The 22,939-nt window shown below is 40.0% G+C and overlaps 1 protein-coding gene across 1 annotated transcript; it reads left to right on the forward strand.

Annotated features, from left to right (window-relative positions):
• The first annotated feature begins 11,688 nt into the window (after window positions 1-11,688).
• On the forward strand, window positions 11,689-12,072 carry LOC140179213 (uncharacterized). Its single transcript, XM_072217878.1, has one exon. The coding sequence runs from the start codon at window positions 11,689-11,691 to the stop codon at window positions 12,070-12,072; it is 384 nt and encodes a 127-aa protein (XP_072073979.1).
• Window positions 12,073-22,939: the final 10,867 nt, after the last annotated feature.

The following is a 22,939-nucleotide window of genomic DNA, read 5'->3' on the forward strand; positions in this document are numbered from 1 at the left end:
CTTGTTTCCTTTTTCTATCTTGATTTAAAAAATTTAAGTTTGGTGTTTTCTTGTTAGTAAAATTAAATTTTAAATTTTTAAATCCTATCTTTTAAAATCTTTTCAAATCTTATTATATCTTTTCAATTTAAATCTTTCCTATCTTATCTTCTTTTAAAATTATAATTTTAAATATTTTTAAATTTTTACTATCTTTTTCAAATTTGGTTTTCAAATCTTTTTAATTTAATTCCTATCTTTCTTAACTTCTCTTTAAAATCTTTATCTTATCTTTCTCTTTTCAATTTAAAAAATTTACCTAACTTATCTTCTTTTTATACTTTAAACTTTTTCAATTTCAAATCTTGTTAATTAATTTGTTATCTTAGGTTTTAATTTTCTTCTTGTTTTTTGAAATCTATAAATAAATAAAATAAAAACAAAAATATTTTGATTTTAATTTCCATTTTTATTCGAATTCTCCTAGGGCCCAAATAGGAATGAACAGTTCAGAAGACAACTTTGGGGTCCTATATGCCCCCTACTCCTGACTTCTATGGAAGAAGTATCAGTATACCTCCCATTAGGGCAAGTAATTTTGAGCTAAACCCTCAGCTCATTACTCTGATGCAGCAAAACTGCCAGTATTATGGACTTCCACAAGTAAAGCTTACTGAGTTCCTGGAAAATTTCTTGCAAATTGCTGACACATTACATAATGAGGGAGTGGATCAGGATGTCAACAGATTGCTGCTCTTTCCCTTTGCTGTAAGAGACCAAGCGTAGAGGTGGTTAGATAATCAACCCAAATCTAGCTTGAAAACATAGAAGCAGCTAATAGACAAATTTTTGAATCAATACTTTTCCCCCAATGAAGTTAACCCAGTTAAGGCTGGATATCCAAGGCATCAAACAAGAGAATGATGAATCTCTTCATGATGCTTGGGGGAGGTATAGAAGAATGTTACGGAAATGCCCCACTAAAATATTTTTAGAATGTGTGTAACTAGACATCTTCTATTATAGCCTCACAGACATGGCTAGAATGTCTCTAGACCACTCTGCTGGTGGTTCTATACATATGAGGAAAATAAATGAAGAGGCTCACGAACTTATTGACATAGTTGCCATAAACCAGCATCTGTACTTGGTTGATGAGACTTCCATGAAAGGAGAGGTTAATACAGTATCTACTGAATCTAACCCTCCAGAACAAAATGGCCCATTAACTCAGCAGTTACACGCCTTTGTCCAGCAATTGCTGGAACTGAAAGAATCTTTGTGAGAAACTCAGACTTCTAACAGCAATATAGAAGCACAGCCGAGTCAGACTAGGTAACAACTATCTAAACAGATAAAAGAAGAATGTCAAGCTATTCAACTGAGGAATGGAAAAATATTAAACACCCAACCTCAGTACAACAGGAAACCAGGAGAGGAACAACTGACAGAGGATAACCAAACTACAGCCCAAGATACCTCTGACGGCATTGAACACCCAAGGAGGAATGTCATTAGCATTCAATGCCAAGAAGGGGGCAGTACTCCTGGCGTTCAACGCCCAAAAGGGGACAGTATTTCTAGTGTTGAACGCCAAGAAAGGGTAACAAGGGCGTTGAAAGCACAAACACGGATGGTCAGACCCATACAAATTTTGATAAGACCCCTCCTAAGTAGGCCAATAAACCCTCTTCTAATTTTGTAGGCATTCAACCTACATCAACTAAGGTTGATGAGTATAGAGCCAAGATTCCATTTCCTCAGAAGCTCTGCCAAGTGGAAAATGATAAATAGTTTACCCACTTTACAGATTATCTCAAGACACTTGAAATCAATATCCCTTTTGCAAAGGCTCTTGAGCAGATACCTTCTTATGATAAGTTCATGAAAGACATCTTAAGTCATAAGAAGGATTGGAGAGAGGCAGAAACAGTCCTCCTCACTGAAAAATGCAGTGTAGTATTCCAAAAGAGCTTACGAGAGAAACTGCAAGACCCTAGGAGCTTTATGATACCATGCACCCTAGGAGATACCTGCACAAGGATAGCCCTATGTGATCTTGGAGCAAGTATTAACTTAATACCTGCATCATTAATAAAGAGGCGCTTTATTTAACTCACGAAGTTAAACCGAACCACATATGTCTTCAACTTGTTGATGACTCTGTTAAGCTTCCATCAGGCGTGATTGAGGACTTGATTGTTAGGGTTGGACCCTTTGCTTTTTCCACGAATTTTGTGGTACTGGAAATGGATGAGCAGAAGAGTGCGTCCCTTATCCAAGGAAGACCCTTGACGGACCCTCATTCACATTCAAAAAGGGGAAGCAACCCTGAGAGTCAATGAGGATGAGTTCGGGCTGAATGCTGTTAAAGCTATACAACATCCAGATACCCCAGAGGAGTGCATGAGTATTAATATTATTGATTCCTTGGTGGAAGAAGTGAACATGGTTGAGAGACTCGAAGAAGAGCTGAATGACATCTTTTATGATGCCCAGCCTAATTTAGAGGAGCCAGAAGAAATAAAGGAGCCTTTGAAAACTCCTATGAAAGAGGATAAGCCTCCTAATCTCGATCTCAAACCATTACCTTCATCCTTGAAATATGTATTTCTAGGAGATGGGGATACTTATCCTGTGATTATAAGCTCTGCCTTAGAACCACAGGAAGAAAAAGTACTAATCCAAGTGCTAAAGACACACAAGACAGCTCTTGGGTGGACAATAAGTGACCTTAAGGGCATTAGCCCAACCCGATGCATGCACAAGATCCTGTTGGAAGATGATGCCAAACTAGTGGTACAACCACAAAGGCAACTGAATCCAACCATGAAGGAAGTGGTGCAGAAGGAAGTCACAAAATTATGGGAGGCTGGGATTATTTATCCCATTTTTGACAGCCCCTGGGTGAGCCCTATCCATGTTGTTCCCAAAATTGGAGGCATGAAAGTGGTTCATAACGAAAAGAATGAACTAATTCCCACAAGAACAGTTACAGGGTGGCGTATGTGTATTGACTACAGAAGGCTCAATAACGCCACCAGAAAGGATCATTTTCCTTTGCCATTTATAGATCAAGTACTGGAGAGACTAGCGGGTCATGCATTCTACTACTTTTTGGATGGCTATTCAAGCTATAATCAAATTACAGTGGATTCTCAAGACCAAGAAAAGACAGTATTTACATGCCTATATGACGTGTTTGCTTATAGGAGGATGCCATTTGGCCTGTGCAATGGACATGTAACCTTTCAGAGGTGTATGCTCTCTATTTTCTCTAATATGGTGGAGAAATTCCTTGAGGTAGTCATGGATTACTTCTCCATCCTTGGGGACTCATTTGACTCCTGCCTTGACCATCTGGCCCTAGTTCTCAAACGATGCCAAGAGACAAACCTTGTTTTAAATTGGGAAAAATGCCACTTCATGGTGACTGAAGGAATTGTTCTTGGGCATCATATTTCGAATAAGGAAATAGAAGTAGATCAGGCTAAGGTGGAGGTAATTGAGCAACTACCATCACCCACTAATGTTAAGGCAATCAGAAGTTTTCTAGGACATGTAGGGTTCTACAGGAGGTTCATAAAGGATTTTTCCAAAATCGCAAAACCCTTGTGCAACTTACTAGCTACTGACACTCCATTTGTCTTTGACCAAGAGTATCTGCATGCCTTTGAAACTCTAAAGGTAAGCTTATCACTGTGCCTATCATTTCTACACCCAACTGGGACTTACCATTCGAACTAATGTGTGACGCCAGTGACCATGCCATTGGTGCAGTTCTAGGGCAGAGACAGGACAAGCTTCTGCATGTCATTTATTATGCCAGTCGTGTTCTAAATGATGCACAGAAGAACTACACTACCACAGAGAAGGAATAGCTTGCAGTGGTTTATGCCATTGACAAGTTCAGATCCTATTTAATAGGATCTAAGGTTATTATCTACACTGACCATGCTGCTTTCAAATATCTACTCACCAAGCAGGATTCTAAGTCATGGCTAATAAGATGGGTACTACTCCTGCAACAGTTTGATATAGAAATCAGAGACAGAAAGGGATCAGAAAATCAAGTGGCTGACCACTTTTCTCGGATTGAACCAGTAGCAGGGGCATCTCCTCCCTCTACTGAGGAGTCTGAAACCTTCTCGGATGAGAAACTCTTTGCCATTCGAATGATACCGTAGTTCACAGACATTGCGAATTACAAAGCTATAAGGTTCATCCCCAAAGAATACAGAAGGCACCAAGCTCGAAAACTCATTCAGGTGCAAGATACTACTTATGGGATGAACCATATCTCTTTAAGAGATGCTCAGATGGTATAATCCACCGCTGTGTGACTGAAGACGAGGCACATAAAATCCTATGACGTTGCCATGACTCTGATTATGGAGGACACTTTGGAGGTGAGTGATGACTTGCATCATCTACCTCTTTCTCTCATCAAAAAGGGCCATAGAAGTGATAAATTCTCATTGATTTAATGCATTGATAAGAGATATTTCATGAATTTATAGGACATTTCTTTGAAATGAGTTCTTGCATGCATTTCAGGTGAAAAGAGCAACAAAAGAGGAAGAAAACAAGCAAAGGTGACTGGGCACTTGCTGGGCGTGCCACTTCAAGCAAACGCCAGTGTCTTAAAGTAGGCGTGGCACGCCACTGCTGGGCGTGACACGCCAACTATGTTCTCTAGAAAAGGATGTCCAAGTTCGACTATGGGCGTGGCACGCCACTGTTGGGTGTGGCATGCCAGCTATGTCTTCCAGAAGAGAGTCCTTGAAGCTCCATTATGGGCGTGGCACGCCATTGTTGGGCGTGGCGCGCCAGCTATGTTTTCCAGAGGAAAGTCCTTGAAGTTTACTATGGGTATGTCATGCTAAGGCCAGGTGTGGCACGCCAGTTATCTGATCTAGAGAAGTATTCTTGGAGCTTTACAATGGGCGTGGCACGCCAGGCATATTATCCAGAAAGGAGTTCTTGAAGGTTACAATGAGCGTGACACGCCAAGAATGGGTGTGGCACGCCAAGAATGGGTGTGGCACGCCAAGAATGGGTGTGGCACGCCAAGTCTAGTTCCCAGAGAAGGATGATCAAAGCTCCACCAAGGGCGTGGTACGCCACTGCTGGGCATGGCACGCCAGTATCAACTTCTAGAAAATAATATTCAGCTCACCAAAAGGGGCGTGGCATGCCAAAGTCTGGGCGTGGCACGCCAAGTCTCAACCCCAGTGAAGAAAGGATGGTGCAACTTTATGGGCGTGGCATGCCAGGTTTTAGGCAAGGCACGCCAGTTCTATCTTCCAGGAAGGGCATGGCACGCCAGGTTTTGGGTGTGGCACGCCAACTCTGCTCGCACTATGGGCGTGGCACGCCAGGTCTAAGGCATGGCACGCCAGTTCACTTGACCAGAAAGGAAGGTTTGCCGCACTAACAAGGGCGTGGCACGCCAGACCTGGGCATGGCACGCCAGGCCAACTTTCCAGAGAAGAAGATTGAAGACTTCATCAAGGGCGTGGCACGCCAAACCTGGGCGTGGTACGCCAGGCCAACTTTCTAGAGAAAAAGATTGAAGACTTTACTAAGGGCGTGGCCCGTCAGACTTGGGCGTGGCACGCCAGTTCATTTGTCCAGAGGAAAAGGAAAGGAGCATCACTATGGGCGTGCCTCTTGGTACTTTGGGCGTGGCACGCCAAGCTTGTGAACCCAAACTCTCATCAATGGGCGTGCCACTTAGTTCTCTGTGCGTGGCTTGCCAAGCTTGTGAAGTCAAGATCTCAAAGAGGGCGTGCCACTTGGTGTCTTGGGCGTGGCACGCCAGGCCAATAGAGTGGGCGTGCACTCTCACGTGCCATGCCACTCACACGCCACCCAAGAAATATCATTTTATTTTGCTTTAAGTGTAAGTTCTTTTCTTTTATTTTGTAATTTCTTATTTCTAGTAATAGGAGTAGTATAAATACCCCTTGAAGAGTACTGAAAAAGGGGCTTGGAACTTTTACTTCACTTCACTTTTACTTTCACCTTCTTCTATCTCTTGTACTTTCTCTAAGCTATGAGTAGCTAAACTACCTTTCATTGGGGGAGGGAGCTCTGTTATACGTTATAGATTAATATTAGTAAATTCCTTCTTCTCTTCATTTCTCTTTGATTTTCTAGGAGGAATTTCATTCTTCATGCTTAGCATTCAATTATCTTGGAAAAGAGATTGAATGCAATTTGGGTTTTATGGGAACCTTGGAAGAGGAAACATAAAATCAGGCTTGAAATTCCTTCTCACATTGAGTAGATCTGGGTTTTGGGATTAGATAAATGTGATGCTAGATCTATCCATTACTTGGATCTATGAGGATGTGTGGTATAATCAGGGACCAAGTTTATCTCTCTTCATGAGCAATTAGATCAAGAAATTAGCTGTTGATCAAGATTTGGAAGATTGAATTACTAAAGAATTGGGATGCAATCAATCATGATTGCCAAGAAGTCAATGAGTTGCATGATTGAAGAATGGATGATCTGAAATTAATACGGAGAATGCAACATCTCCTAACCCTAATGAATCTTCCCCATTTTTATCTTCTTTCTTCTCTATAGCTTTGTTTAATTTATGTTCATCAACCCGTTCCCCTTTACAATTCAGTCATTTACATTTCTGTCATTTAAATTTCAACAATTTATCTTCATGCTCTTTACCTTCCAACACTTTACTGCTTTCTTTATTTTGAAGTCATTTACAATTCTGTCATTTAGATTTCTGCACTCAACACTTATTCTTAATTAGCTTAACTAAATTACCCTACTAACTAAAGCTGTTCAATCAATCAATCCTTGTGGGATCGACCTCATTCTTGTGAGTTTTTACTTCACAGTAATTTGGTATACTTGCCGAAGGATTTATTGTAATCATACAGTAATTTTCCACTCATCAAGTTTATGGCGCCGTTGTCGGGGATTGATTCTTAATTGACAATGATTAAGTTGATGGGTTCTTAGATTAAGCATTTTCTTTTGTTAATCAATTTAAATTCAGTTCTTCATTTTTCTTTATTTTTCCAGCACTTGAATTTACAATTATTCATTGTATATACTATCATTTTAACATTTTAACTAAGGCACACTAACTGTTTGATGCTTTGCATCACACAAGCTTGACTCATCCACCCCTTTTAATAAAAGGGTGTTCACTTTTGCTTTGGATTGTGTCTGTGTTGTGTATGCCAGGAGGCAAAAGAAGTGCTACAATCTCTTACAGTTCTGAACCGGAAAGGACATTCCTAAGGCTAAAAAATGAAGCAGTAGCAAGAGGAAAAAGGGTAATTGGTGAAGAAGAGGAAGAAGAGGATCTAAACCAAACCATGGAGGGTGAAGCACACAATCATCAAGAGGAAGTTGTTGGTAATCATCCTCCTCCACAAGAAAGAAGAGTGCTAGGCTTTTTTATCAATCCTAATCCTGGGAACTGTGGAAGCAGCATCTTGAGACCCACCATACGTGCCAACAACTTTGAGCTCAAACCACAGCTAATCACCCTTGTTCAGAATAACTGCTCATTTGGAGGAAATGCTCAAGAAGATCCAAATCAACACCTATCCACATTCCTGAGAATTTGTGACGCTGTGAAAGCTAATGACGTTCATCCTAACACTTATAGACTGCTTTTGTTCCCTTTTTCTCTTAGGGACAAAGCATACAGGTGGAGAGTTTGACAACTTTGGAAGAAGTGGTGAATAAGTTCCTGACAAAATTCTACCCTCCCCAAAGAGTTATCAAGTTGAGGATAGAGGTACAAACATTCAGGCAACAAGATGGAGAGACTCTCTATGAAGCTTGGAAGAGGTACAAATAGATGACAAGGAGATATCCTCCAGATATGTTTAATGAGTGGGTGCAGCTACATATTTTTTATGAAGGATTGTCTCACGAGGCAAAGAAGGCCTTGGATCATTCTTCAGGAGGTTCCCTCAACACCAAAAAGACCATTCAAGAGGAAATAGATATCATAGAAACTGTGGCCAATAATGAGTACTTTTATGCAACAGATAGGAACCCGAGGAGGGGGTGATGGAGCTAAACCAGATGGATGCTCTACTAGCTCAAAACAAAGTGATCACAGCCCAACTGGCAGCTCTCACCAAGCAAATGGAGAAAAATCAGGTCTTAGCAATCAACACTCAAGCACTAGTACAAGAAGGGACTGGTCCAGGAGATGAATATGACTAGGAGCAAGCTAATTATGTGAACAAATCACAAAAATAACCATACGACCCCCATGCTAAAACCTACAAATCAGGTTGGAAGAATCACCCAAACTTTGGGTGGAGAAACCAACAAAACCAAGTCCAAGATCACAAGGCATACAACTCTAACCAATGCAACAACCCCAACCATCAACCAAACAATCATAGATCTTACCATAACTCACACAGTGCCCCCTTCCAACCCAATCAACAATCACACAGCAACCATCTTCAAAACCCAACCAATCACAATATATCATATTCAACTTCACAACTATGTGATGATAGTGACAAATTTGCAAGGTTAGAGGCCATACTTGAAAGATGGTAGAAGACGCAATAGTAACAAAAGCACAAACTGATAAGAAGTTAGAGGCCTACCAAGAAGAAGTCAGATCCAACTTAAACAACTAAGGAGCAGCAATCACAAAATTGGAAGCACAATTTGGATATCTATCCAAGCAACTATCCATGTCTACAAATGCATTTCCCAGTGATACCATGACCAATCTAAGGGGGGAAGGTGGTGAAGGAGGCATCTTCAAGCCACAACTTACAAGAAGAAGAGGCTGACAAGAACTAAGAAATCAAGGAGAAAGAAAAGATACATACACCTACCCCACCAAAAGAGGTCTTGAAGCCCTATGTACCAAAAGCACCATACCCATAGAGGCTAAGAAAAGATGGGAAGGACAGCCAGTTTTCTAGGTTCTTGGAGATCTTCAAAAGGCTCCAAATCAACATTCCTTTGGTTGAAGCATTAGAGCAAATGCCACTCTATGCTAAGTTCCTAAAGGAGCTCATGACCCAGAAAAGGATCTGGGAATAAAAAGAAACTGTAGTGCTCATAGAGGAATGCAGTGCTATTATACAGAAAAAGCTTCCCCAAAAGATGAAAGATCCTGGAAGCTTTCAAATACCATGCATCGTAGGAGACATTAGCATTGAGAAAGCATTGTGTGATCTGGGAGCTAGCATCAACCTTATGTCCTTGTCCATGATGAAGAGAATGAGGATTGAAGAGGCTAAACTAACAAGAATGGCACTTCAACTAGCAGATAGAACATTCAAGTTCCCCCATGGAGTAGTGGAAGACTGTTAGTCAAGGTAGGTGACTTCATCTTCCCAGCAGATTTTGTAGTGCTTTCCATGGAAGAAGAAGCCATTACATCAATCATACTAGGGAGACCATTTTTGGTAACAGCTAGAGCTATAATTGATGTACAAAAAGGAGAATTGGTCCTCAGGCTTCATGAAGAAAAGATGGTATTCAATGTGTTCACTACTATGAGCTACCCAAAGGAGTCCATTGGAGAGTGTATGATGGTGGATACAATGAAAGTACTGGTCCAAGGAGTTCTAGATGAGGACAAGCTTGAAGAAGTAATGGAGAAAGAGTAACAAACATGTAGTGAATTACCACAAGAAAGCATGGACAGCCCAATCATGTTGGACAAGGCAAAAAAGGAGAAAGTAGAAGCACCCAAGCTGGAACTAAACACTCTACCTCCAAGCTTGAAGTATGCTTACTTGGAGAGCGATGACACTTAGCCAGTAATCATCAATTCAACCCTGAGTAAGGAACAAGAGGAGGAGCTCATTTAGGTGTTGAAACAATACAAGGATGCCATTGGGTGGACAATGTCTGACTTAAAGGGAATAAGCCCTTCAATGCGTATGCATAAAATCCTTCTTGAGGAGGATGCCAAGCCATCATTCCAGCCACAAAGAAGATTGAACCCATCAATAAAGGAAGTGGTGCAAAAGGAAGTGCTAAAGCTATGGCAAGCAGGGGTGATTTACCCCATCTCAGATAGTCCTTGGGTGAGCCCTGTTTAAGTAGTTCCCAAGAAGGGGAGAATCACAGTTGTGTCAAATGAAAGAAATGAGATGATACCAACAAGAATAGTCACCGGATGGTGTATGTGTATAGACTATAGAAAACTCAATGAAGCCACAAGGAAGGATTACCTCCCTCTACCCTTCATGGATCAAATGTTGGAGAGGCTTGCTGGGCATGAGTACTATTACTTCTTGGATGGATATTCAGACTACAACCAGATTGTAGTGGATCCTAAGGACCAAGAAAAGATAACTTTCACTTGCGCTTATGGCATTTTCGTATAGAGACGTATGCCCTTTGGTTTATGTAATGCACCTGCCACATTCTAAAGGTGCATGCTGTCCATTTTTTCTGACATGATTGAAAAATTTATTGAGGTTTTCATGGATGATTTCTCAGTGTTTGGTGACTCCTTTCCTAATTTCTTACACCATCTTGCCTTGTGCTCAAGAGATGCCAAGAGACTAACCTGGTTTTGAACTAGGAAAAGTGTCATTTTATGGTTACCGAAGGGGTAGTCCTTGGCCACAAAATCTCTAAGAAAGCATAGAGGTAGACAGAGTCAAGGTGGAAGTGATTGAAAAATTACCTCCGCCTTGCAATGTCAAAGCAGTTAGGAGCTTCTTGGGACATGCTGGCTTCTACAGAAGGTTCATTAAAGACATCTCAAAAATTGCTAAACCATTAAGTAACTTGCTTGTCTCAAATGTACCCTTCATATTTGATAGAGAATGCATGCAAGCTTTTGAAGAGCTCAAAAGTAAGATCTCCTCTGCACCTATTATAGCACCACCAAGCTAGGAGTTGCCTTTTGAATTGATGTGTGATGCATCAGATTTTGCTATTGGTACTGTATTAGGACAGAGGAAAGACAAGCTAGTGCATGTCATATATTATGCTAGCAAGGTCTTTAATGAAGCCCAAAGGAACTACACCACCACAGAAAAAGAACTCCTTGTTATAGTGTTTGCTTTTGACAAATTCAGGTCTTACCATATTGGTTCTAAAGTAGTTGTGTTTATTAATCATGCAGCACTCAAATACTTGCTAACCAAACAAGAGTCCAAGCCCAGATTGATCAGATGGATCCTATTGCTCCAGGAGTTCAACATTGAAATAAAGGACAGAAGTGGAGCAGAAAATAAGGTGGCAGACCACCTATCAAGGATCCTATATATGGTCAATGAAGCTCACAGCCCTAGTGTAAATGAAGGCTTTCTAGATGAGCAATTGATGATGCTTCAAGAGGCTCTATGGTTCGCAGACATAGCCAACTTCAAGGCCATTGGAGAGCTACCTTCCAACATGAACAAGCACTTAAGAAGGAAGCTCATCAATGATGCCATGCATTTCATATGGGATGAACCATACCTCTTTAAGAGGTGTGCTAATGGAATTTTAAGAAGATACATTTCTCATGAGGATGGATAAGAGGTCATCTGGAATTGCCATGGATCTACTTATGGTGGACACTTTAGTGGAGAAAGAACTATAGCCAAGGTTTTGTAGTGTGGATTTTTCTGGCCTACCATCTTCAAAGATGCAAAGGAGTTTGTGACAAGATGTAATGAGTGTCAAAGAGCTAGTGACCTACCCAAGAAAAATGAGATGCCATAGAAGTTCATCATGGAATTAGAGCTGTTTGATGTTTGGGGGATTGACTTCACGGGACCCTTCCCACCCTCATACTCAAACAATTACATATTGGTAACTGTGGACTATGTGTCCAAGTGGGTAGAAGCTATAGCAACATCAACTAATGACAATAAAGTAGTGATCAACTTCTTGAGGAAGAACATATTTAGCCAGTTTGGGGTTCCAAGAGCTCTTGTAAATGATGGGGAAAGTCACTTTTGCAACAAGCAACTAGAGACCCTCCTCCTCAAATATGGTGTTAAGCACAGAGTAGTCACCCCATACCACCCACAAACCAATGGTCAAGCAGAAATTTCAAACAGGGAGCTCAAGAGAATCTTTGAGAAGACTGTTGGGACCTCAAGGAAAGATTAGTCCAAGAAGTTAGATGATACTTTATGGGCTTATAGAATAGCTTTTAAGACACCAATCGATATGTCTCCATACCAATTGATGTATGAAAAAGCTTGACATTTGCCTGTGGAGCTTGAACATAGAGCATTTTGGGCTCTAAAGATGCTAAACTTTGACAATCAAGCTGCTGGGGAAAGGAGGTTGTTACAGCTGAATGAATTGGATGAATTCAGAACTCAAGCTTATGAAAATGCAAAGATTTATAAAGAGAAGACAAAGAAATGGCATTATCAAAGGCTGGTAAAAAGGGAATTTGAAGAAGGCCAAATGGTTCTCCTATACAACTCAAGACTCAAATTCTTCCCAGGAAAGCTGAAATCAAGATGGTCATGACCCTTCACAATCATCAAAGTTTTCCCTTATGGTCATGTGGAACTCATGGATGAGAAAACACGGAGAACCTTCACTGTCAATGGCCACAGGCTCAAGCATTACTTGGGGGAATCACTGGAAGAGCAAAGAGTAAACTACAACCTCAACTGAAGAGGAAGAACCGTCAAGCTAGTGACGTTAAAGAAGCGCTAGTTGGGAAGCACCCCAACATTCATATCCTTTCAGTTTATTGCTTTCTAGATTTGTTTTATGTCAATTACTTTAGTTTATTGCTTTCTATCTTCTAGTGTTAATTACTTAATTTGGTAGCTTTAGATTTCTTTAGAGTACTCTTAGTTTCTCTGGAAGCTAAACTGTGAATATTTCATTATGTGGTATTCTTGATTGGTTCGAGAAACTTGCTGAAGAACTAAGTTTGGTGTGGCCACCAGCCCACTTAATTTTTAAACTTACATGACAACATTTTAAAAGATCTTATGAGTAAGCAAAAAATTAAGTTTGGTGTGGCCACTAACATAAGAAACTTTTTCTGACTTGTGCATTCAAAGAAAGTAAGCCCAATGAATTGGTATCTCAATGCACCCAGTAACATCATGAGATAAATGAAAAGGGACTTAATTGCATACACATAGAGTGGAAGTGGAATGGTATGACGAATTAAATACCTTCCACTCATGATGTATATAATAAAGTCTAATCATGAGTACGAGTTACCAGATGCAATGATCTTAAGTTTGGTGTCCGAAAGACACAAAATAAATACCAATTAAGTGGAAAGAAATGAAACAACTCCTTGATCACTAATATGAACGTTTGCAACTGAAATTTTAGGAAGGAAGTGGGGCCCACAATGCATTGATATCTCATAATTTCAGGAAGGGAGTAAGTCACAGGAGTCAAAGTGTGAAGTACACTTTGGAACTCACAATTTGAAGAAAAAGCTGAACCACTTTTAAGAGTGGCGCTTCTCCTACGCTGGGCGCCAAACCCCATCTTGAAAATATTCAATTATGCCATCAATTACACACCATTCTAGATTCTTCCCTCCCTTATAAATTGTACTCCCCCACCCCTCTTCATCACACTACACATAAACCCTTCTCTCTTCCGTATCCCAAGCTCTCTCTTCTTTACTTCTTGCTCTCTTTTCTTGCTTAGGACAAGCAAGTTCCAAGTTTGGTGTTGGTGAGTAAAATCTTTTCACTATCTTCTTCTCCTTCTTTCTTCTACCATCACAAACTCACACTTCACCAATGGCACCACCAAGAGTCTCGAGCTCAAAGAAGAGAAAGACAAAGGAAACCTCTAGCTCATCAAGCAACAATGAGCATAAGTTCCTTTCATTCTTCCACCAAAACCAATTCTTTGGGTGGGTGAGTGAGAGGAAAATTATTCCAGAGGTAGGCTTCTAGTTGGGAAGGGATGAACACAGGGAGATCAACATTGAAATCAACAGCAGGGGATGGATAGCACTATGCAATCCACCAAAGAAGGTGGTAGTGAGCCTAGTGAGGGAGTTTTATTCTAACGCTGTTCCACCACCAAGCAAACAACTCACCTACCTAAGCTTTGTGAGTGGGAAAACTATTGATTACAGCCTTGCAAACTTAGAAAGAATTTTGGAAGTGAGGAACACAAGATCCACTCGGAGCTATGAAGAAAGAGTGAAGCAAATTGATCCTGGCTTTGAAGACATTGTGAATGAAATATGTGTCCTCAACACTGAGTGGATCAAGGATAAAGATGGGAGACCAAGTCAATTGACGAGGAGAGACTTATGTCCCCAAGTAAGAGGCTGGCTAGACTTTATGAGGAGATCACCCAACCCTACTTCCAACACCTCAGCGGTAACTATAGAGAGAGCAGTGCTAATTTACAGCATCATGAAGGGGGAGAGGGTGAATGTGATGACATGTCACCATGTCATATTTTTTATGCTTTTTCATACAATAAATTGATGATTTATGCTTAAATATTGAATCCTTTTGTGCTTAACTGGTATATTTCTTTGATATTTTAATTTTATAAATCTTGTAGGAAATAAGAAGAAAAAGAAGCAAAGAAGCACAAAATAAGCTAAAAAGGAGAAAAAAAAGAGCTTTGGGACACACTTTGAAGTTGGAGCACACTTTGGAGGCTTAGGCCACGCTTTTAAAAGCATGGCCCATGACCACATTAAAGGAGATTGGCAATCAGCACACAAAGCTCCGCTCTTGCCAAGAGCAGAGCATTATCGTGATGAAAAATGAGCTTGGAAGCAAAATTTTCTCTAAGTTAAAATCTGGGCGCTCACAGCATGACCATGCCTCCTTCAAAGGGCTATAACTTGAGCTACAGATGTTTGATTGATGTGCTTCCAGTTGTGTTGAAAATCTGACATTCAGAGCTTTCCAACGATATATGGCAATCCATATTTGGCATGAAATTGAGGCATTAGTAAAATGCATCTTTAAGGGCCAAAAACAAGCAAAAAAATCAGCCAATGCTTCCACCAAGGTTCGAAGCTGGAGCCTCACTCCAAAGCAAAGTAGCGCTCTCAAGGAGAGCACAGCGCTCTCTTGGAGAGCATTGTCATGCTCTCTTGGGCAAGAGTGCAATCTCCAAGGCTTGAACACGGATACCTCACCAAGGAAGCAAGGATGCTATGCTCTTGGGGAGAGCTGAGCGCTACATTGACACAGCCAGGGAGCATTGTTGCGTGCACCAAAAGGGCCAAGGAAACAAGCACCAATGCTGCATCAATTATCACTCACCAATGTTAGCTTGACTAAACTAATCACCCACTAAAGTTGCTTGATCCATCAATCCCTATGGGATCGACCTCACTCTAAGTGAGTTTTACTACTTGATGCGACCCGGTACACTTGGCGGTGAGTTTTAGGTGATTGGAATTCATTTTCCAAAATATCCATCAAGTTTTTGGCGCCGTTGCCAGGGATTGATTTAGATCAACAATGATTAGGTGGGTGAGAATTCTAGATCAAGCATTTTCTTTGTTTTTGTTCTTTGTTTTATGTTGATAGCAAGGTGTTTGAGCTATTGCTTCACTAAGAAATTCTTTCTCTGTGACATGAATTTCAATTTTCATCGATGTTGCATTTTACAAAATACAAATGGAGTTCAACTCATCTTATGGTTAAACAAAATTTTATGGGATATCACCCACCATCATCAATCTCTAATGGTGGCTAGGAATATCACCAAGAGAATATACATTCTGAGCACTCCAATTCATGGAGATTTGCTTCAGAGACACAAGATGAGCAAGAGAATCATATCAGATACTTCCCACCACCATAAAATGATTCAAGTCATTATTCTAATGGTGGTTGGGAGTATCACCAAGGAATGAAAGAGCATCCATCCTCACGTCCCAGTTTCTCATTTGAAAGTTCTCCATCACTTGATTATGCCTCAACACAAAGTTTCCTCCAAATTCCATACAAGTCATCTGATGTGTGGAAAACGATCCAACACGAAACTCACCGGCAAGTGTACCGGGTCGCATCAAGTAATAATAACTCACATGAGTGAGGTCGATCCCACAGGGATTGAAGGATTGAGCAATTTTAGTTTAGTGGTTGATTTAGTCAAGCGAATCAAGTATTGGTTGAGTTGTATGCAATTGACAGAAACTAAATTGCTTGAAATGTAAAGGGAGAGGGGTAAAGTGCAGTAAATTAAAGAGCAGGAAAGTAAAGTGCTGAATCTTAAAGAACAAGTAATTTAAATTGCAGAAACATAGATTGCAAGAAATGTAAATGGCTGAATCTTAAAGTGCAAGAAATGTAAATTGCTTGAATTATAAAAGGAATTGGAAATTGGGATTGCAGAATTTAAACGAGAACAAGTGAATTGCAATTAAACAGAAGAGTAGAAGGTCAATTGAAGTAAAGTAGATCTAAACAGAAAAGTAAAAATGCTTGAGAAATTAAAATAGAAAGTGATGCTTAATTTGCAGCAATTAAAAAGATGTTGAAGATCTCAGGAGTGGAAGAGACTAGAAAACAAGTCTAGATCTCAAATCCTTCCTTGATCCAACAAGAGCAATTGCAAAAGGAAATGAAAAGTAAATTGCAGAAGTAAATTGCAGAAGAGTAGAAGATGAAGCAATAAACAGAAATTGAAATTCAATTATGCAGAGAAAGTAAACAAGAGATCTCTAGGTGATATTGAAACAGAAGTTCTTCAATTCTCCACCCAAGATCCAAAGGCAAGAAAATAAAAGAGTGCTCCAGCAAGAACAAGGAAGAAGAGAGATCAATTCCCCTTCCCAATTCTCTAAGATCTAATATCACAAGTAAAAGCTCCAAATGAAAATTAAAAGGAAAAATTCAAAGTAAAGTCTAGAGAGGTTTCAAAAAGAGGTCCCTAATTACATCAAACTAGATCCTATTTATACATTTTCTATTCTTGGATTTTAGAATTTGGATGGGCTTTTAATATGGTGAAGAAATGAATTAAGTTGGATTTTTAATTGAATTTTCAGCCCGTGGAGAATTTGCTTCCAGGAGGATGCTCAGCTCAAGTGGGGAGCTGAGCATTGAAGCTTTGTGTGGGGATCCTTTGTAGCGTGCAGTGTTGGGGAAGGCACCAGGGGAATGCTCAGCTCACAAGGTGAGCTGAGCATTGGGGCCTTGTGCGCATGTCTTGCTCCCTGGCCGTGTCACATGTTGCGCGCTCCTTCCTTGGTCATTGTCAAATGTTGCGCCTTGCTTCCTGGACCGTGTCAAGCATGCTCATGAGTAGCGCTCTGCTCTCCAAGTGAGCTGAGCATTGGTGCTTCCAAGGGAGGTCCTTGGTTCGAAACTTGAGGGAAGCATGCGCTGGTGGCATTTTCTTGGATTCCTTGTAGCTCCTTGCTCCTTGCTTCTTCAAGGTGATGAGTTCGAACCTTGGGGGATGCATTTGGCCAATTTTTGGCTTGTATTCCTTGTGAGTAGCGCTCCCCCACTCCCCTTGGTCCTTAGTTCGAACCTTGGAGCAAGCATTTGGCAAACAATTTCCTTGAATTTCTTGTGATGAATGCCCGATAACGCTCCCTTGGTGAGGTGAGCATTATTTTTCCTTTCCTTGTTTCTTGGCTTCAAATTGTGCTTAGCTCACAAGGTGAGCAAAGCATTGAAACATTGCTTCCTTGGATTTTTGTTTGTGCTCCTTTGGAGAGTGCTGAGCTCTTGGGGAGAGCATTGTGGCTTCTCTCTTTCCATTCCACTCTTTTTCTTCCTTAGGCCACACTTCCTAAGCAACGCTTTCTTATTTTCTTCTTTTTTTCACTTATAATTAATCAAAACAACCAATCAAAGTATCACCAAATTCACAAGGTTTATAAATCATTAAAAATCAATTAAATTTAGCCTAAATCTCATGATTTAGCATCAATTAAATGGTGGTTGTTTGATTCAAAGAAGTCATGCATTTCCATTCCAAATTACATACTTAGAATGCAAGAAAGTGTATAAAACCTAATAAAAACAAAGAAAAAGGCTTGTGAAACTAGGCTAAGATGACTTGTCATCACAACACCAAACTTAAAACTTGCTTGTCCCCAAGCAAGAAAAGAATTATGTTCAAATGTTCTTTCAATCAGGATGGATTGAAGAATAACTTGTAATTTCCTGTGAGTGAAGTGATTAAGTGATAGTGGGGTGAACTCTAAATTATATGCTCATGCAAGGGCTCCAGTGCTTACTAGTCCCTACATCTTGGAAGTCTTAGGTCTTAGAACTTTCATCCAAATGATATCATGGAGATCTCTCTATAGGTAATCACCTTGAAGCAGCTTATGATTTGTGTTTTGGCTTTGACTCTAAGTGTCATGTCTCAAAGCGGCTCTTTAGATAAGCTTTCAATCAATACTCCTAAACCAGTTGGTTTTAAGGTATTAGGTGTTGAAGCACCCCTTAGGATTTACTTGCTCAAGCCTCTCTCTTTGACACAATTCGACCACAAGCATTTACTAGGATAATAACTCTTTGAGTTCTTGTTTCTTTCTTCTTTTCTGCCTAGTAATTGATGCTCAGAGCCTTGGGCCATGTTCTCTTTGTTTTTATATCTTCTTTATTTTCTTTTGTATGCTGCTTCTTGGATCAATAAATGTTTGAGAATTTCCACAATATTTCTTTGAACTCTATGTCCAACCTATGAGCTCCCATGCAAGTTTTCATAAGTATGCAACCTCAATACATAATTATACAACTAGAATCACCACTTCTCCTAATCTTTTGCTTGCCTCAAAATTGTTTAATTTCTCAATCCTTCTTTTCAAAGAACTGTTATGTGGTGAATTTTTGGGACATTGAGTGCAAGCAAGTTTGGGGAGTATAGGGTTGTGACTATTCAAGCATCTCAATTATTGAATTACAGAAAAACTATACCATGCAGACAGACTGGGATACTATATCACTCTCAATCATAACAGTGTCTAATGTAAAATAATCACTTAACAACACAACCTTTTGGAGTTTACTTGCTTTCCTCCTTCTCATCATCATCATTGCTGGTTTTAGTATTCCTCTTTCATTTCTTTGGGTGATGATGCTTAATCCTTCTAAAAGCTTGTATGACATTCTGCAATGATATTGAAAGTTGCTTGTTCCCAAGCACTTGAAAAATGGTCAGCGTGCATGAATTATTTGTGAGCTTTTGAACTTACTTTGGTGTGAGAACACCAAACTTAGTACCTTGCCAATGGTTCTCATGCATCAAATTAACCATGTGTGAAACTCTTTTTCTTTTTTAAAAGCAATAAAACTGAAAACTAAGAAATAGCAAAATAGTTAATTGGTTTATCTAAATGCTTGAAGCTAGCATTATACAGAAGGTGAGAATATCTTTTATGATGGGATTTCGGTGGAACACCAAACTTAGAATCCTTTATTCTCCCTTAAATTGTTTTGGTGTGCAACACCAAACTTAGCTTCTTGCAATATAGATAAAACTAATTAACCTTTTTATTGAAATAACTATGAAAAGAAAGTTACCTCAGGTTGGGTTGCCTCCCAACAAGCGCTTCTTTATTGTCATTAGCTTGACATCCTCCATTCTGTTGATCATGGGAGTTGAAAATCCTGTTGCCTTTGGTTTCCTCCTCTCACTATGGGCTTCCTTTCCTCTGTTTCTTCTTGTGGAATTTTTCTGTGAAGCTTTTCTTGGATGATTGATTCCTTAAATGGCTTCTCACTTTCCTCCATGACTGCTTTCCCTTTTTTCAACCTAACAGCTTTTTCGCTGTTCTTTGGGTCATCTTCAGTGGCCCTGAGGGACATATTTGCCCTCCTCTCGCCCATTTCTGTAAGGTGCTTAGCTAGTTGTTCCATTTGCCTCTCAATTCTTCTGAGTGAGGCTTCTTGGTTTCTGCTTATCATCTCTTGATTTTTTCTTCCTTCTTCTTACTCTATTATTGCCATATCTTGAGCTTTCACGAACCTCTCCATCATCATTTCTAGAACATAGATTCTTTGAAATTTTAGAATTGGTCGTGGTTGTGTCAACTGTGATGGTTGATGAAAGTCGTTTTGGGCGAGTTGTGAGGTAGGATGGGGTTGGAAGTGTGTGCATTGGGGTGGTGCGTGATGGTTGTTGTTGTGAGGGTGGTTTTTATGCTGGTTTTTGAAGATGGGGTTGTTGCAGTTGAAGTCCCTTGGTCTTTGATTTTGGTGTTCGACCCCCCTCCAATTGGAATGAGTTCTCCAGGGTGGGTTGTACACATCATTCTGAGACCTGTGTTGGAACATGCTAGAGGAACTGTTTGGAGAGTGTGATTGCTCATAACTTTGTTGCTCATGGTTAATTGCTCCAAAACCTTGTTTAGGTTGATTCCAACCGTATGAGTTTTGAGTTAGGTTGTATGCATGTACTACAGCAGTTCGCAGCTCATTGATTTTTCTGACCATCATATCTAGTTGTTGTAGAGTCTGCTGATGCATCTGCTTGTTTTGGTTCATGACTGCACGGACACCTTCAATTTCCTTCTCTTGTGTGAATGGTTGCACTTCTGCCTCTGGTTTAACAATTCCCTGAGGTGGTTTCAACTTGGCCAGGAGTTCACTCATAGTTCTTACCATCCGATGATGCTTCCTTGTGGGAAAGCTTCAAACCATTGAGCAACATCGTTCATGGTGATGAGTGGCTGCTTCAAATTATGGGTTGCATTGTCATATGGGGTTAGGACACTGCTCCCATGCTGACTGGGATTCGTTGGGTTCTTCTCCATGATCTGCACAATCACAAACAGTCCAAATGAAGATTGAATATATTCATGCCCAAAATGTGGTCAGAAGATTAGTTGACACAATGTGTCAAATAGTTGATAGACTTGAAAGATTAATAGAGGAAAATTTCTTCTCTCGTATATTCAACAAGCAAAGGCATAAGAATCACACAAAGCTAGAGAAACCAGGAAAACTTCACTCTATTGCTAAAGTGAAGTTTTAGTTAGCTTAAGCAATAATTCAAATAGTTAGTGGGTTAATGAAAAATTAAAGAAATAGAAAAGAAAAAGTACTTGATCTAGATCTCCACTTTACTTAATCATTGTCAATCTAATCAATCCCCGGCAACGGCACCAAAAACTTGATGTGTGGAAAATGATCCAACACGAAACTCACTGGCAAGTGTACCGGGTTGCATCAAGTAATAATAACTCACATGAGTGAGGTCGATCCCACAGGGATTGAAGGATTGAGCAATTTTAGTTTAGTGGTTTATTTAGTCAAGCGAATCAAGTATCAGTTGAGTTGTTTGCAATTGACAGAAACTAAATTGCTTGAAATGTAAAGGGAGAGGGGTAAAATGCAGTAAATTAAAGAGTAGGAAAGTAAAGTGCTGAATCTTAAAGAACAAGTAATGTAAATTGCAGAAACTTAGATTGCAAGAAATGTAAATGGCTGAATCTTAAAGTGCAAGAAATGTAAATTGCTTGAATTATAAAAGGAATTGGGAATTGGGATTCCAGAATTTAAATGAGAACAAGTGAATTGCAATTAAACAGAAGAGTAGAAGGTCAATTGAAGTAAAGTAGATCTAAACAGAAAAGTAAAAATGCTTGGGAAATTAAAATAGAAAGTGATGCTTAATTTGCAGCAATTAAAAAGATGTTGAAGATCTCAGGAGTGGAAGAGACTAGAAAACAAGTCTAGATCTCAAATCCTTCCTTGATCCAACAAGAGCAATTGCAAAAGGAAATGAAAAGTAAGTTGCAGAAGTAAATTGTAGAAGAGTAGAAGATGAAGCAATAAACAGAAATTGAAATTCAATTATGCAGAGAAAGTAAACAAGAGATCTCTAGGTGAGATTGAAACAGAAGTTCTTCAATTCTCCACCCAAGATCCAAAGCAAGAAAATAAAAGAGTGCTCCAGCAAGAACAAGGAAGAAGAGAGATCAATTTCCCTTCCCGATTCTCTAAGATCTAAATTCACAAGTAAAAGCTCTAAATGAAAATTAAAAGGAAAAATTCAAAGTAAAGTCTAGAGAGGTTTCAAAAAGAGGTCCCTAATTACATCAAACTAGCTCCTATTTATACACTTTCTATTCTTGGATTTTAGAATTTGGATAGGCTTTTAATTTGGTGAAGAAATGAATTAAGTTGGATTTTTAATTGAATTTTCAGCCCATGGAGAATTTTCTTCCAGGAGGATGCTCAGCTCAAGTGGGGAGCTGAGCATTGAAGCTTTGTGTGGGGATCCTTTGTAGCGTGCAGTGTTGGGGAAGGCACCAGGGGAATGCTCAGCTCACAAGGTGAGCTGAGCATTGGGTTCTTATGCGCATGTCTTGCTCCCTGGCCGTGTCACATGTTGCGCTCTCCTTCCTTGGTCCGTGTCAAATGTTGCGCCTTGTTTCCTGGACCGTGTCAAGCATGCTCATGAGAAGCACTCTGCTCTCCATGTGAGCTGAGCATTGGTGCTTTCAAGGGAGGTCCTTGGTTTGAAACTTGAGGGAAGGATGCGCTGGTGGCATTTTCTTGGATTCCTTGTAGCTCCTTGCTCCTTGCTTCTTCAAGGTGTTGAGTTCGAAGCTTGGGGGATGCATTTGGCCAATTTTTGGCTTGTTTTCCTTGTGAGTAGCGCTCCCCCACTCCCCTTGGGTCCTTGGTTCGAACCCTTGGAGCAAGAATTTGGCAAACAATTTCCTTGAATTTCTTGTGATGAATGCCCGATAATGCTCCCTTGGTGAGCTGAGCATTATTTTTCCTTTCCTTGTTTCTTGGCTTCAAATTGTGCTCAGCTCACAAGGTGAGCAGAGCATTGAAACATTGCTTCCTTGGATTTTTGGTTGTGCTCCTTTGGAGAGCGCTGAGCTCTTGGGGAGAGCATTGTGGCTTCTCTCTTTCCATGTGCCACTCTTTTTCTTCCTTAGGCCACACTTCTTAAGCAACGCTTTCTTATTTTCTTCTTTTTTTCACCTGCAATTAATCAAAACAACCAATCAAAGTATCACCAAATTCACAAGGTTTATAAATCATTAAAAATCAATTAAATTTAGCCTAAACCTCAT

This window comes from Arachis hypogaea, chromosome 15 (genome assembly GCF_003086295.3).
Source record: "Arachis hypogaea cultivar Tifrunner chromosome 15, arahy.Tifrunner.gnm2.J5K5, whole genome shotgun sequence".
NCBI lineage: Eukaryota > Viridiplantae > Streptophyta > Magnoliopsida > Fabales > Fabaceae > Arachis > Arachis hypogaea.